We start from the raw sequence: 14,569 nt of genomic DNA, 5'->3' as shown, positions 1-14,569 counted from the left end.
AAAAAAAAAAAAAGGCGTCGAATAACATAGCCTTGGAGTCCCCGGGGGGGGGGGGACCATAAATGCCCCCACCTTCTGCCCCTCTCCTGGTGACGACTCAAGATGCCTGGAACCACTGTCTGACTCTCTTCTTCTTCATTTCTGCAACATTCGTGGCCTTTCCTCTAACTTTCGCTCTGTTGAGCACCACCTCTTCTTCTCTAAACCTCACCTTCTTTTTCTAACTGAGACTCAGCTGTCTGAGGCAACTGACAGCGGACCCTTTTCTGTATCCTCCTACTTGCTCTATACTCATTTCAAAGCCAAAGGTGGCTGTTGTGTATATATACTCAACAACTTATCTTGGTCTTGTGTTCCTGAACTTGATTCTTCTGAATTCTCTACACTCTGGCTTCGGCTTTCATGTCATTCTCTGACTAAATATATTTGCGCTGTTTACTTATCTCCTAATTCTACTGACCATCAAAAATTCTTTGAGTATCTTCTACGATGGAACACATTCAATCCATCACTCCTTTCTCTGAAATCTCCATTCTAGAAGATTTCAATGTTCACCACCACCTTTGGCTCTCCTCTCCTTTCACTGATCCACCTGGTGAACAAGCCTACACCTTTTCTGTCCTTAATGACCTAGAGCAGCTTGTGCAGCACCCTACCTGTATCCCTGACCACCTTGGAGAGAGCTCCAACATACTTGACCTCTTCCCGACAACTAATCCTTCTGCTTACACTGTTAATCTTTTTTCTCTGTTGGGCTCCTCCGATAACAACCTTATCACCTTAACCTGTCCAATTGCTCTGGTACGGCCTGCGGACCCTCAAAAAAAACATCGTCTGTGGCACTTTGGAGCTGTGGATTGAGAGGCCCTCAGGCAGTACTTCTTTGATTTTCCCTGGAATGATTATTGCTTCTATGGCCAGGAGCCATTTGGGTGTGCCTTGCTCATTACGGAGGTTATTCTCTCGGGCATGGAAGCATACATTCCTTTCTCATATGCTTTGACTAATGCAAGAATGCCTTGGTTTAATCACGCTTGTTCTAATGCTGTCCGCAACAAGGAGAGGGCCTATAAAAAGTACCGGAGCCAACCCACCCCTGAATCACATCTTTTATACGTTTCTGCCTGGAATCGTGCTAAGTCTGTTCTTCGCTCTGCTAAAAATAATTTCATCCGAACTAAATGCTCTCAACTCTCTTACTGGAATTCTTCCCTCTCCTTCTGGCTCCTTGCCAAAAACCTTTCTAACGACTTTACCTCATCATCCTTCCCCCCTCTTTTCTGCTCTGATGGCTCTGTAGCTATTTCTCCTACTGATGAAGCAGATCTCTTCGTTCAGACTTTCTCCTCCAATTCCACTGTAGACGATTCTGGTTGCTGTTCCTCCATCACTTCCTCCCTCTGACTTCCTCATGGCTGACATTAAAATTTCTTCAGCTGATTTATTTTCTGCCATCACAGGCCTCAATACTAATAAGGCATATGGGCTTGATGGAGTCCCTCTTGTTGTTCTCAAGAACTGTGCTTCTGTGCTTACACCCTGCCTAGGCAAACTCTTTTGCCCTTGTCTGTCAACTTGCACCTTTCCTTCTTGCTGGGAGTTTGCTCTCATTCAACCAGTCCCAAAGAAGAGTGACCATTCCCAACCCTCTAACTATCGTCCAATTGCTTTAACATCCTGTATCTCAAAAGTTTTTGAGTCTGTTCTTAATAGAAAAATTTTAAAGAATCTTTCCTATCACAATCTTCTTTCTGATCATCAGTATGGGTTCTGTCAGGGATACTCTACAGGCAATCTTCTCACCTACCTTTCAGACTCCTGGTCATCCTCCTTTCGGGACTTTGGCGAAAGCTTTGCCATTGCATTTGACATCTCAAAGGCTTTTGATCAAGTGTGGCATAAATCTTTAATTTCCAAACTGCCCTCTTACGGTTTCTATCCTTCTATCTGTGCCTTCATCTCTAGCTTCCTTTCTGGTCGTTCTATAGCCGCTGTTATAGACGGCCATTGTTCTTCTCCTAGATCTATTAACAGTGGTGTTCCTCAGGGCTCTGTCCTATCACCAACTCTCTTCCTTTTATTCATCAATGACCTTCTAACCTGTACATCTAACCCTATCCACTCATACGCTTATGACTCCACCCTTCACCTTTCCATTCGATTCCCGCAACATCCATCTTAGCAGTTACTTCAACAAATAAGGGATGAGGCTTTGGCACACCTAATGTCTGACTTGGCACATATCTCTAACTGGGATAAAACTAATCTGGTTGTTTTGAATGCATCAAAGACAGTTTTTGCACCTATCAACCTGACTAAATCTTCCACAAGTATACCGACTAATGTTTAATAATATTCAGCTTAATCCTGCATCATCCTTGAACATGCTTGGGGTTTCATTTACTCGGGACTTATCTTGGAAAGATCATATTACATCTCTTGTAAAATCTGCTTCCAAGAGATTGGGTGTGCTAAGCCGACTCTGTTCCATCTTTACCCCTGCACAATTGTTGACTCTGTACAGGGGTTTTATCCGCCCCTGTGTGGAGTATAACTCTCACGTGTGGGGAGGCTCCCCACATACAGCTCTTCTCAATAGGGTGGAGTCAAAGGCATTTCACCTCATTAACTCTTCTCCTCTTACTGACTCCCTTCAACCTCTGTCTCTTCGCCGCACTGTTGCATCTTTATCTCTTTTCTATCGCAACTTGAATGGTCACTGCTCCTCTGAACTGTCTGCATGTATTCCTCCACCTCTACGACGGGCGCGTAACACCTGTCTAGCAGCAAACTTTCATCCCTATTCTGTCCAACTCTCCATTGCAAAAGTTAACTGTTACTCCCAGTCCTTCATTTATGCAACAGGTCAACTCTGGAACTGTCTCCCTCTGTCTGTATTTCCTGCTTCCTATGATCTCCAGTCTTTCAAACACAGTGTGTCTAGGCATCTCAAAATGATCGGATCTTGAATTTGGCTCTCTCTTGTGTTTTGTTTTTCTCTTGGAAGGAAAAGTTTTGCGGGCTCATTGCCTTTGGTTCCTTCTTCCTCATATAAAAGAATAAATAAATAAAAAGGTAGGCCAAGAAGAAGGTGGAGGGATATGGTGGATGAGTGTGTGAGGAAGAGAGGTTTGGAAGTTGGTGAGGCTAAGGGATTGACAAAAGACCAAGCTGGCTGGATGAATTTTGTGCAGAGAAGCACATAACTAGGGATTTTGCACCCCTTTGTAACGTGACAACATATGGATTGACTCTGTTTGATAGGTATGCGAAGCTACAGAACAAGGTGACATTTTTTTGGCCTATCTGATGGAACCAGGATTCCATGGGCTTGAATGATGAGTGAATGGATGCGTGGCCCATTGAACTGGGCAAAACTTGGGCTGTCTGGACGCTGCTACTCTTCACGCTGCCCTAGGGTGGGGAAGGAGGTCCAGATGATGATGATGATCAGTTGGAATTTTAATATCTAAACACATTAAAATAAGGCAAGGCAGTGTATAACATTTACTGTAGAGTTATGTGTTACTGTATTTTTATGCCATACTGACTGGGCCAAGGGATATAAAGAACTTCTGATCTGCCATCTTCTTTGTTTCAACCTGTTATAGACTTAGAAATCAAACTGAAATATATATACATAAACAAATATTCAATAATCTGTTTAGAGAGCTCTTGCATAACATGGGAATATTGTACCCTGAAGCTCCCGCTTTATGGGAATTCCGCATTATAGGGCCATTGTTTACGTGTTGAAGGGTTTCATGGTATCTAAGCTTGCCCCAAGTTCAAACTTTGGGGCAATTTTCATTTGTTTTTCCACGACATTTACTCGCCTGATAAAGACTTCTTTACATACAAACACTTGAGGATTCCTTACCTTGGATGGAAGAGGTTGTGGGCTTGCCGGGGGAAAGTGGAGTGGGGTTCTGAGACAGGGAAGGACTCCTACTGGTTCCCAGCAGAGTCGCCCTGCCATACCAGTTCCCTAGAGTCCTCTTCTAAGGAAGAAGATGAGTCCTGTACATCATGATTCGCTAGTTGCCACTCTTCTTTTTCCTGCACAAACCCTTCAAAGCCAGCAGAAACATCAGACATAGCATCTTCTTCTGGTTGTTATTGCTCTTGAAACCCTCAACAAGGAAAGTAGCGGGTGAACAGAATCTGGTGGCATTGGCGAATTTTCTCTTGCCGGAGGTCTTCATAGGCTCGCTTTGCATGCACCACAGAGTCCAGAGTTTCAGCCTTGTGTACCTCATCAACTTCATATACCAGGATGGCTTCTTTGAGCACTTCTGCATCAGCCAAGATGTTGTTGATACAAGCCCATCAACATAACTGGTGCAGTGGTTGATGCTTCAGCCTGATCTTCCTGATCCTCTGCCTCCCGATGTTTGCAGTCTAACTCATCGATTCATTGCATGGGTTCCTCTGGCATGGTATTATCCATGACCACCTCCACCAAATCTTGTTCTTGCACCTCTTAACCAGGCACAGCTTGGCACACTCTCAGTGCTTCTTCACGCACTGCTTCCACTGACTGCACATCACCACCACTCCCAGCACACAACTCAGGTGTCATCCTTTGCCAGGCATGCTTGATAGTAGCAAGTGAGACACGTTCCCAAGCCTTCAGAATGTTGGTGGCAACATTCCACATGTTGTAGCATTTCCAGAAGGCAGTCACAGTCACATGGAGACTTTCTGGAGGGTCAGGCTGAGGCAAACGGGACAGACCAGACAGCGGTTCAGCTGGGTCAGCCTGAGTCACACAGGACAGGCCGGGCAGTGGTCCAGCTGGGTGAGGCAGACACATGGGGTAGGCCAGGCAGTGGTTCAGGTGGATCATCCAGGAACTCCTCGTTTGATGACACAGCCTCCACCTTGTCGTCACCATCAAGCACTTCATCTTCCAGAAGATGTTCATCCTTTTAGGTATCCATTGCCTTGCATAGATATGCGAACATGATTCCTTCGTAGTGATGTTTAAAACTTCCAAATACCTCCTGGTCTAGGGGTTACAGGAGAGAAGTTGTGTTTGGTGGCAAGAAAACTACTTTTACACAAGGATGCAACCCCTTTAAGTAGGCTGGGCAACCTGGGGCATTATCTGGTACCAAGAGAATCTTAAAGGGTATGTCAAGATCACAACACTCTTTGCTATCTATCTATCTATATACCTAGGCTGCTTCCCCCAAGGAAAGGGAGGTAGCCGAGACAGGACGACACACTCCCCAATTACTCATCCATTCAGACACATTCATTAGCATCTTAGCCCCAAGGGAAGAACGGACAGATCCTCACCGCACCACACCGCACAAGGGTCAACTGCGCAATGCAATCAGTGACATCCGCAGCAGGGCCCGACAGCAGAGCTGGTTTACCCCTGCCACATCATAACAGACCCATCCCCTTACCCGCACCTGACCTGACTAGCTGATCAGACCAAATCCGGGAGAATATCCCCTCAGGGCTGCGTCATCACTTATTCATTCACAATTTCTCTCCATTTATTTCTGTCACGCACAGCCACTCTTCCTTGCTCAACAGACATCCCTCTCGCATCCAGTGCTCTCTTCACACTGTCCATCCATCCTATTCATGGTCTTCCTCTCAGCCTTACACCTCTCACATCAGACCTAGTTATCTTTTTCACCAATCGCTCATTATCCATTCTCTCCATATGCCCAAACCATCCCAACACCCTCTGCTCAACTCTACCAGCCATCTCCCGAACAACTCCAGTTCTCCTTCGCACTTCATCATTTCGCACTCGATCCATACGCGTCACTCCACACATACTCCTCAGACACCTCATCTCCATTACATTCAAACTTTTTCTCTCTGCTACACCCATATTCCATGTTTCAGCCCCATATAACGCAGTCGGTACCACAACACCCTCATACAACCTTCTCTTTACATCCATTCTAACCGAACGACATCTGAACACTTTTTTCATTCCTCCCAGCACCATTCCTACTTCATTTATTCTAAACTTCACTTCTGCATCTATTCTTCCATCCACAGCAACATGTGACCCAAGATATTTAAAACACTCTACCTCCTCAAGCAACTCGCCATTCAAAGCTATATTCATCCCCCTACCATCTACCAACCTCGTACACTTCATCACTTTACTCTTATTCTCATTTCCTTTCAATTTCCTCCTTTCACACACCCTTCCAAACTCCTCTACTAACTGTCTCAATCTCTCCTCTGAATCAGCCACCAGTGGAGTATCATCTGCAAACAGCAGCTGCTTCAGATTCCACTTTGCATCAGGAATAAAGTGATTTTTAAACCATCCATTCATAATCACATTTGTCTTCCACCCAGTCATAGACTTTTCCTAGTACACTCCTGACTCATTCATATCCTGTACCTGTTTAAAACATCAGGGTTTCTTTACCTTATTCACTACTAAGGGGCACATCTTTTTTGGCCAGCTATATTGCAAGACAAAAGAATTGTCTTGCTTACCTTGTCAACCTTTCGCCACCTTCCTTGTATGTTTCCTGTAGCGCTGTACGTTGTCTTTGACATCTTCTTGTAACGAACCCCAGTCTCATTGATGTTATAAATCTATTCACTGGTATAGCTCCCCCTCACTGATGATTTCCCTCAGGACAGATACGAATGTGTCTGCTGCTCCAGTGTCTGCTGAGGTTCGTTCTCCAGTAACCCTCCTCAGTTCCTTCGTTTTCATAAATTTTGTGAACATCCACTTGAAGCCCTAAATCTTCCTTGGGGTCTGGAGAGCTAGTGACAGGCGATAACTTAAAGGGGGCTGGCCATCCTCTGAATATTTAATGAGTTGATTGACACACCCTCCCTTTCCTTCCAGTTGCAGTACATCATCAGAAATCTCTCCATCACTACGAGAGCAGGGCCAGACACTCGTATCATCAGGTCCATGGATGATCCTCCAAATGCCCAAGCTGTCTTCAGAATGGCTTCTTTCTTGCCAAGAATCATACAAATGGTGGACTCGTTAACTTTGTGAAATTTCTCAGTGTCACAGTTCTGCTGTCCTCTCTCCTTCCTTCTGCTCCTGCATCAGAGACTTCCAACGTTTGGCAGGGCTGCGGTGCGGTGGCATGTTCGGGCTGGTTCAGATGGCTATAAATAGAGCAAGTGATCCTCCATATGCCCAAGCTGTCTTCAGAATGGCTTCCTTCTTTCCGAGAATCATACGAATGGTGGACACGTTAACTTTGTGAAATTTCGCAATGTCACAGTTCTGTTGTCCTCTCTTCTTCCTTCTGTTCCTGCGTCAGACTTCCAGTGTTTGGCAGGGCCATGTTGCGGTGGCATGGTTGGGCTGCGTCAGGTGGCCAAAAATTAAGCAAAGATCACACAGAACATGTGTGCAGCCAGAGTGCAGGAAGAGGGTAGGCTCAACTTGGGCAGGAATGCTCAGTGGACCATGACGACACCCGGCACAGACATTTGATAGCAATACGTCATGGGCTTTCTTTACCTTACTCACACTCTGTCTATCACTTGCTGCATTGTGTGAATTCCAACCTTAATTTAATGCCTCGTGCTGTGTTCTATTATTGGTCATTTAGTATGACTTTGAAACATAAATTGGGGCCTCGTGCCGCGTTATGTCTGTCACCGCGTAGTCCGGTACTGTAAAAAATTGAGCATCTTTCCTTGACTGCATTATATCTATTTTTTTCTGCATTGTGACATTATTTTTTCATTCATTCATTGCCAGATGCCATGTATCCCAAATGGGGTGGCCAAGGGCTTAGAGTTAATTGTTTTACAGGGACATTATTGGGACACAAAATGGCACCTCCCATGTCATGAGATTTGCATTCTGTGATCACGTGTTATGCGAGTGCTTGCTGTATATCTGGTATGTGTTGCCCAGAGTTAAAATTATTCCAGTTCAAGTTGGTCTGAATTTGGGTGAGGGTTATGATTCAGCTTACTAGGAGATACAATACAGACTCTTGATCAGCTGATGCACCTGTTTTCTCATGTTACAATAAGACCTCACTATAACGGACTAATTGGGGCCCAAGCCATTCCGAAAAAGTGAAATTTTGATAAAAGCGACAACCAGATTTCCCCCTGCTATGGTAATTCAGGCTTTTTCCGATATATCAGACATCAGTCTGGATTGCACCAGCAATTTTTAAACTGTTTTCTTTACCATTGCAATATCATACTGTATTATATCTTGACTACAATAATCAAATGGTATGTACAGTATAATACTGTAATACTGTAGTGTACATTGATAAACATGTCTTTTATTTAAGTTATTGCGGTGAACGTAGCTGAAGTGGTCAGGCAGTCTGGTCTGCTTCTGGCTTTATCTAACTTTTTCCGATATTTAGGAATTTAGTCTGGTAGCTCCCCGATTCTGATAAAAGCGAGTTCCGGTCTATTGAAGTCCATTATATTGAGGTTTTACTGTACAAGTTTTCCCACAGTCGACAGACAAATAAATTAATGTGCCATGACACACTGGTTAGGGAGCAGTCTAGCCATGAGCAAGACTTCAAATATAATATATTCAGCACAGTTTTCTGGGGGAGGGGGTGCCCATTGTTGATAACCTTACCTTAGTGATGGCTGTTGGCAGCGCTGGTTTACTGTTCAGTATTTGGTGGCCTATAGTCACGAGTTAAAATGTATCAACTAAATATGGCCCCTGATGGTTTAAATCCTAGGGGTAGTCAGCTTTTCCTACATAAAGTTGACCAGGAGTGTGAGTTACTGTCACTCTTGTCTTAATGTCTGGACCTTTAACTTATCCCTAAGCCTCTGTGCTCCCACTGGGGCTATAAAGAACTGAATTGTAAATAGTTGGATATATGGTAGACCCTTGTATTAGCCTACCTGGCTGCTGATTGCACAAAAAATGTTTTGCATAGCATTATCAACAATTACCCCAGCCTGTTTACAGTGAACAACATATTTCTTCTGACAAAATAGCTGACTGATAATCATTTCATTGGAACCTCTGTGGTACAGTGGTAAAGTGTGCATTTTCGTACACTGAAGAACGAGGGTTTGCGCCCCACCAGGGTAATAAACTTTGGGAGCATTCTTCCGGCCACGTACTTCTTTGGCGGACATAAGGGGAGCTGTGGTTGAACCAGTGTCGTATACTATAAAGTATGCTAGCACCCAGTCAGCTTTCACGGGCCGATTACACTTGGTTCACAGACTACACGCGCATCCAAAGCCACTCCAACACTACAATCACAATTACAAGCACTTCTTACCCTGCATATACAGTAATCTCTACAAGACAGCCTAAGCCACTTGGTAGAGATACATAGGTTGTATCGTCCCCACTTCAGTCGGGATAGGCCGGTTCGGCAGTGGACACTCAAATGGCTGATGATGATGATGAATCATTTCATCCCTATCAACATTCAAAATACTCTACTCCCAGGGTGCTGTGGTGGTGATACAGCACTGGCATCACAGTCTTGGTACATATGCACCAGACATTCTCTGTGACCTTCACTCCCACAGCCCAGCCACTGATTTCATGTCGTTGACCCACTTTTGCAATTGAGTCCTGTGAAATTGGCCCACAGTGTTTGTGAGCCAGTGTAAAACACTTAAGTAATGGCTACCAAAGACCAAAAACCCTCTTCATTTGGTGTTTAAAGCTAAAAGATTGCCCATGAGTCTAGAAAAGGTTTTACACATGCTTGATGCTAATGCGAGATTGATGGACATAGCTAATACTATGCACATGAACAATTCTACTGTCAGAACTGTAAGGTAAAAATAAAGACAAGACACTCCAAGCCATCCAGCTCACTAGAAGATATTGCAGCATAATCGTATGTAGTGCATAAAGTACTAATGAAGACTGAAAAGATTGTGTTAAAATACATGTGTGACAAATGAGGCAGCAGTGCCAATGGATAGTGACACATCTGGAGGGAATGACTTTGAGGACTTTGAGGCCTTACCACAACCCTCACAGGTTAGAGGCACTGCTTATTCCCTCTCTTCTAAACCGTCAGTTTCGGATACTCCCTCCCAAAACAGTATTCTTGTTCATTCATTATCTCTTGTGCCTAATGATGATCATTGTGTGTTTATGCATCAATTTGGTGGGGGTGCATTTTTCAAGATGATAAAAATGAGGATTTGGGAAAGATTTCGTGATATCCTCCCTCATTTTAGTCAAATAACATTGTTTTTTATGTAACAGAATGCATGCAAGGTTTGAGAAATACCTTAACCATGCACAGCAAGGGTCTGCTATATTTATGTGATATGAATGGATACGCTTTATGGTGCAGTACTGTGAGTACTTTTATATAACCATATTGAAGGTGTCTGGTGATGGTTTTAATACTGTACTTAATGATAATTTTTGTTATGTAGGAGAGCATAGTTTAAGTGACATCAGAGTAAAACTGATATTAAGTTCAAAACCATTTTGTTTGTTTTAGGTGGATGGTGGAGGGTCCAGCTCACGCCGTGCTTCCCGTTCCTCCATAAATGAGGCCTCCACGTCCCCGCGCGGCTCTTTCTTCTTCCCATTCTCACGCCGTGCCTCCCGGGCCTCTGCAACCTCTGCCAACTCGGGAGCCTCCAATCCCTCTTTGGTGTCAGTGCAGGTCCACCATGCAGGTGACCGAGACTCCCAGGGCTCCACCGAGGCACTCAGTGCTGAAGCCAGCTGACGTTAGCTTCCTTTGGGCCCACCCTCAGTGCAGGACTCCACTAGTATTATAGTTGAACAAATTTATGGCCCACATTTTTAGGATCACCCATTTACACTACAGTGACCAAATGTTGATGACTTTTTAAGTGCTAATTGGTCATTTTTACCTGACTGGCATGTTATCAGTCATTATCCTTGTAAGCCTGTTTGTCTGTGAGGCTGCAAAAGCGCTACGAGTACCACAGAAGAGGAGAGAAGGAGCACTTTGGATGCTCTCGTTGTTACAGCTTAGTATTTCCATATGTTCCTGATGTCTTTATCATCTTTATCAATAGCACATGTTGCAAGTAGATATATAAACATTTAAGCCAGGATCCTGGTTTTAAATGAGAAAATGTAATGGTTTTATATTAAACTAGTTTCTAATGACATGTGCCATTGTTTTTGTAAATAAGAAATATTTTCAATTGAGAAATACTTACATTTTTATTTCCAGATATTATCATTCACAAATTGCTTTTCTTCTGCAGTTGCCATAGGCTCACTATAATATGCAAATGCAATGGTTTTCTTATAGAAAACCTTTTATGATAATATAAGTGAGAATATGATCTTGAAAAAGTGATCATAATTAATCTATGTTATATAGAAGTTGAATGGGCACTGTTGTTAATTTTATACATAAAATAAGCTATTATGATATAATACCATCTATGGCTCTTTTTCAAGATCATTTTAATATATATTTAATATTTTTCTGGCATTTTAATGCCTGTCATTATCCCTGCACATGAGCATGGAACCATCGCGAAACGATATGCAAGTAGAGTTATTTGTCAGTTTGTTAGCTTTGCTGTAGGGTGCCAAACATTCAGTTTATGCCTTAGTCCAGAAAAGAAGCCATAACTCTGGGTCAAGTTTCATGAGACTCTACTCTGACCATGACCACCCTTCACCTCATAGTTTTTACAGTCACCTTCCACCTTCATTACATGAGTCATGGTCCTCTTCACTTCCTGTTGTCTCCATGAGCACCTGCCACCTTCTCCAAAATCCCACTCTCCATTACATCCATCACTACAAGCCTCTACTCTCCTTAGCCCGTTATGACAACTTGTCACATACTGCACATACAGTACTTGAACCATTTTCCTCCATAGCGCCATGTGATGCAGTTTGTTCCTCTGGCAGCCATGAGACTTGACGTTCACATCTCTTGTTAGCATCCAGTTAGATCCACGTACTGTCATAGATACAGAATGTGCCAAAAATGCACCAGCTTTTCAGGATCACCTCAAAAATAGAAGTTAATAATAATGCTAATGTATTTATTGTACTGTACATGTATGATATTGTACATAACAATAGTTTTACTCATCTAGCATAATTCGTTAATCTTGATAAAGGTATAACAAGACTGTTCTATTTGTACAGTGTTAGGTGACTGGCGGGTGTGGGGTTGAGTGTATCTTTGGTGTTCTTGTTACTACATGTTGTTTACCCTTGCCCGTCACAGTCTAGGACGCAGCAGTGACTCATTGCATCGTACTGCCTTCTTGTACCCTTAGGAGATGTAAAGCAGAAGTTATTGAACTATTGTGCTGTAGCAAGTATCATATGGAAAATGTGTGACCATGAAATATATATATATATTTTTTTTTTTTTTTTTTTTTTTTTTTAACAGTTGTGGGGTAGGATTGTAGCATAATATATATTCCTCATGCCATTCTTTACTTACACAGGACCAAGTTACCTATATGAAGTGTAAAGGGTTGTTTTGTTGTATTCATTTGATTTGAACACAGCATAATAAAAACAAGTGTTATAGTGATACCCATCGCCTATTTGCTCTTCACAGTGGATGACAACTATTTTTTAACTAGGTTCTTCTGGTTATAGGTTGTTTATAAGATGATGTGGTAAATTAATTTTACTTGAAGTGCAAAGCATGGCCATGTTCATCCTTCCATTCCTATGTTATCTTGTTAAGAAGCTTGGTGTTAAAAACTGCAAGTATTGATAATGAAAACTAAAATACGATGCTTTGATAAACATTACTTAGATAACTGAATGTTCAATACAGAGCCTTCAGATGGGAATGGGATGCAAGAATGCATAGATTATCAAGCAGTTATTTACACAGTATACAGCAAGATCAATAGTCACCATCAGTGTCTTTGCAAAGTTGTGATTATGTTACATTTAATTGTACCTAGCGTCTTCAGTGACAGTATTGTACTACTGTCTGATAACTCACACCTTATTTTTTTTGTTAATCTTTGCACTAATCTGCTAAATTATTGAGTCTTCATGCTGTACTGCCATATGTATAATATACTATAATCTGGTTTTGACAACTTTTATGTTCAGGGCATTTTTATGTATTATGTATCACTTACCAAGGAACCAATTAGATAAGTATTTTTCTTTGGATGGTCTTTTGCTAGTCTATTTTTAATAAATAATTGTTTGTAAAGGCCACACCTTCAGGGTAACTGAATTAAGACTTAATGCAGAGGTGTATAAAGCGTCATGCTCTGCGTCTTTAAAGCATGGAACAAATGGTTTACTAGTACATTTGGCAAAATATTAAGTTTCCTGCGATATATATATATACACTCAACCCTCGGCTATCACGGGTTCCGCTATAGCGTATCTCGCTATCACGCCTACTTAAAAAACTACCCAAATACCTTTATCATGCACTAAATGCCTGCTATCGCACACCGCAAATGTTCATAAATATAAAAAAGGACAGGCTCCAGTGCTCCGCCCAGCCAACAAAAGCTTCACTCTGTGATTGGTTGTGTGACGTCAGCGCCAGCCAAACGCTGATTGGCCGCCCGACCGAGTCTCCTGCCCCCCAAACCATTCAAATGCGCGCCCTCAGACCGTGAACAGTGATAGCGAGAACAATAACCTTTTTTATGATATGACCATGGCCAACGTACCCCCTCCCTGTCCCCCTATCATCACCCAATATAATGCTGTGGCACCTGGCAGGGAAATAAAGAAGAGGAAGAACCTAAGTTATGCAAATAAACTGGAAATGAGAAACTTATAGAGAATGGTGAGACCAAGCGAAGTGTGGAGAAGAAATATAACATCAGTGAATCAACTGTGAGGGGTATTTATAAGAATCGTGATCACATCATAAAACATGCTCATTTTTAGACTCTTATATATTAATATGTGGTACAAAAAGGGTATCGTATGGGTAAATATTGAGGTCATGGCACCAATTAGAATTATTACCATAAGTTCTTCAATTCGGCTATCTTGGTTTCGGCTATAGCGCAGCCATAGCGGGACCAATGGGGAGTGATAGCCGAGGGTTGAGTGTATATATATATATATATACACACAGTAGGCTCGCACAGTGCGCAAGAGATTGGGCGGTCCACGACCTCGTGTACTGGGAATTCGCGTACTGGGAATACATAATCTTATGGGAATAATTACATATGGGCGGTACCCCCTCATACCTGGACATTTTTTGGCCCTTAGAGACATAAAAAAGGTCATATTTTTCAGACATTATACTACAGATATAGCTGCAATAACAAAAATATGGGCAGTCACCTTAACAACAGTAGACAACAGGCCTGATGGACTTAAACAACAGGGGTTCTGAGGCGCGGCAACGCACTTACAGTGCCCCTGCCACCACCCCAGCTGCACCACGCTTGTTTAACGTTTGCCAATGTTGTATTATTCCAGGCTTTGACGAAAAAATTTACGGCCTGTTGAATGTTACATTTCTTCCAGAATGCAGCAACAGTCATTGTGGTGGGGGTTGCAGGTATGCCAGGTGAAGCAGGTGAGTCAGGTGGGGCTGTGAAGGTGGAGAGGGAGGTGGCTGGTGAGTCAGGTGGGTCAGTGGAGGACGGCGGTGGTTGAGTCAGGGGA

The 14,569-nt window shown here is 42.8% G+C and overlaps 1 protein-coding gene across 1 annotated transcript in view; it reads left to right on the top strand.

Annotated features, from left to right (window-relative positions):
- The window catches only part of LOC145414591 (sodium channel protein 1 brain-like), a 1,229,691-nt gene extending 1,218,712 nt beyond the window's left edge, over window positions 1–10,979 (top strand). Inside the window, exon 37 of the mRNA XM_080284113.1 lies at window positions 10,446–10,979. Within this exon, the coding sequence (XP_080140239.1) occupies window positions 10,446–10,679 (234 nt within the window). The 3' untranslated portion in view covers window positions 10,680–10,979. The remainder of the gene's footprint in view (window positions 1–10,445) is intronic.
- Window positions 10,980–14,569: the final 3,590 nt, after the last annotated feature.

The sequence above is a fragment of the Coenobita brevimanus genome, chromosome 100 (assembly GCF_032717465.1).
Source record: "Coenobita brevimanus isolate Jiangsu-jjx chromosome 100, ASM3271746v2, whole genome shotgun sequence".
NCBI lineage: Eukaryota > Metazoa > Arthropoda > Malacostraca > Decapoda > Coenobitidae > Coenobita > Coenobita brevimanus.
Note: the sequence above shows the minus strand (reverse complement) of the source record. Positions and strands in the feature narration are given on the sequence as shown.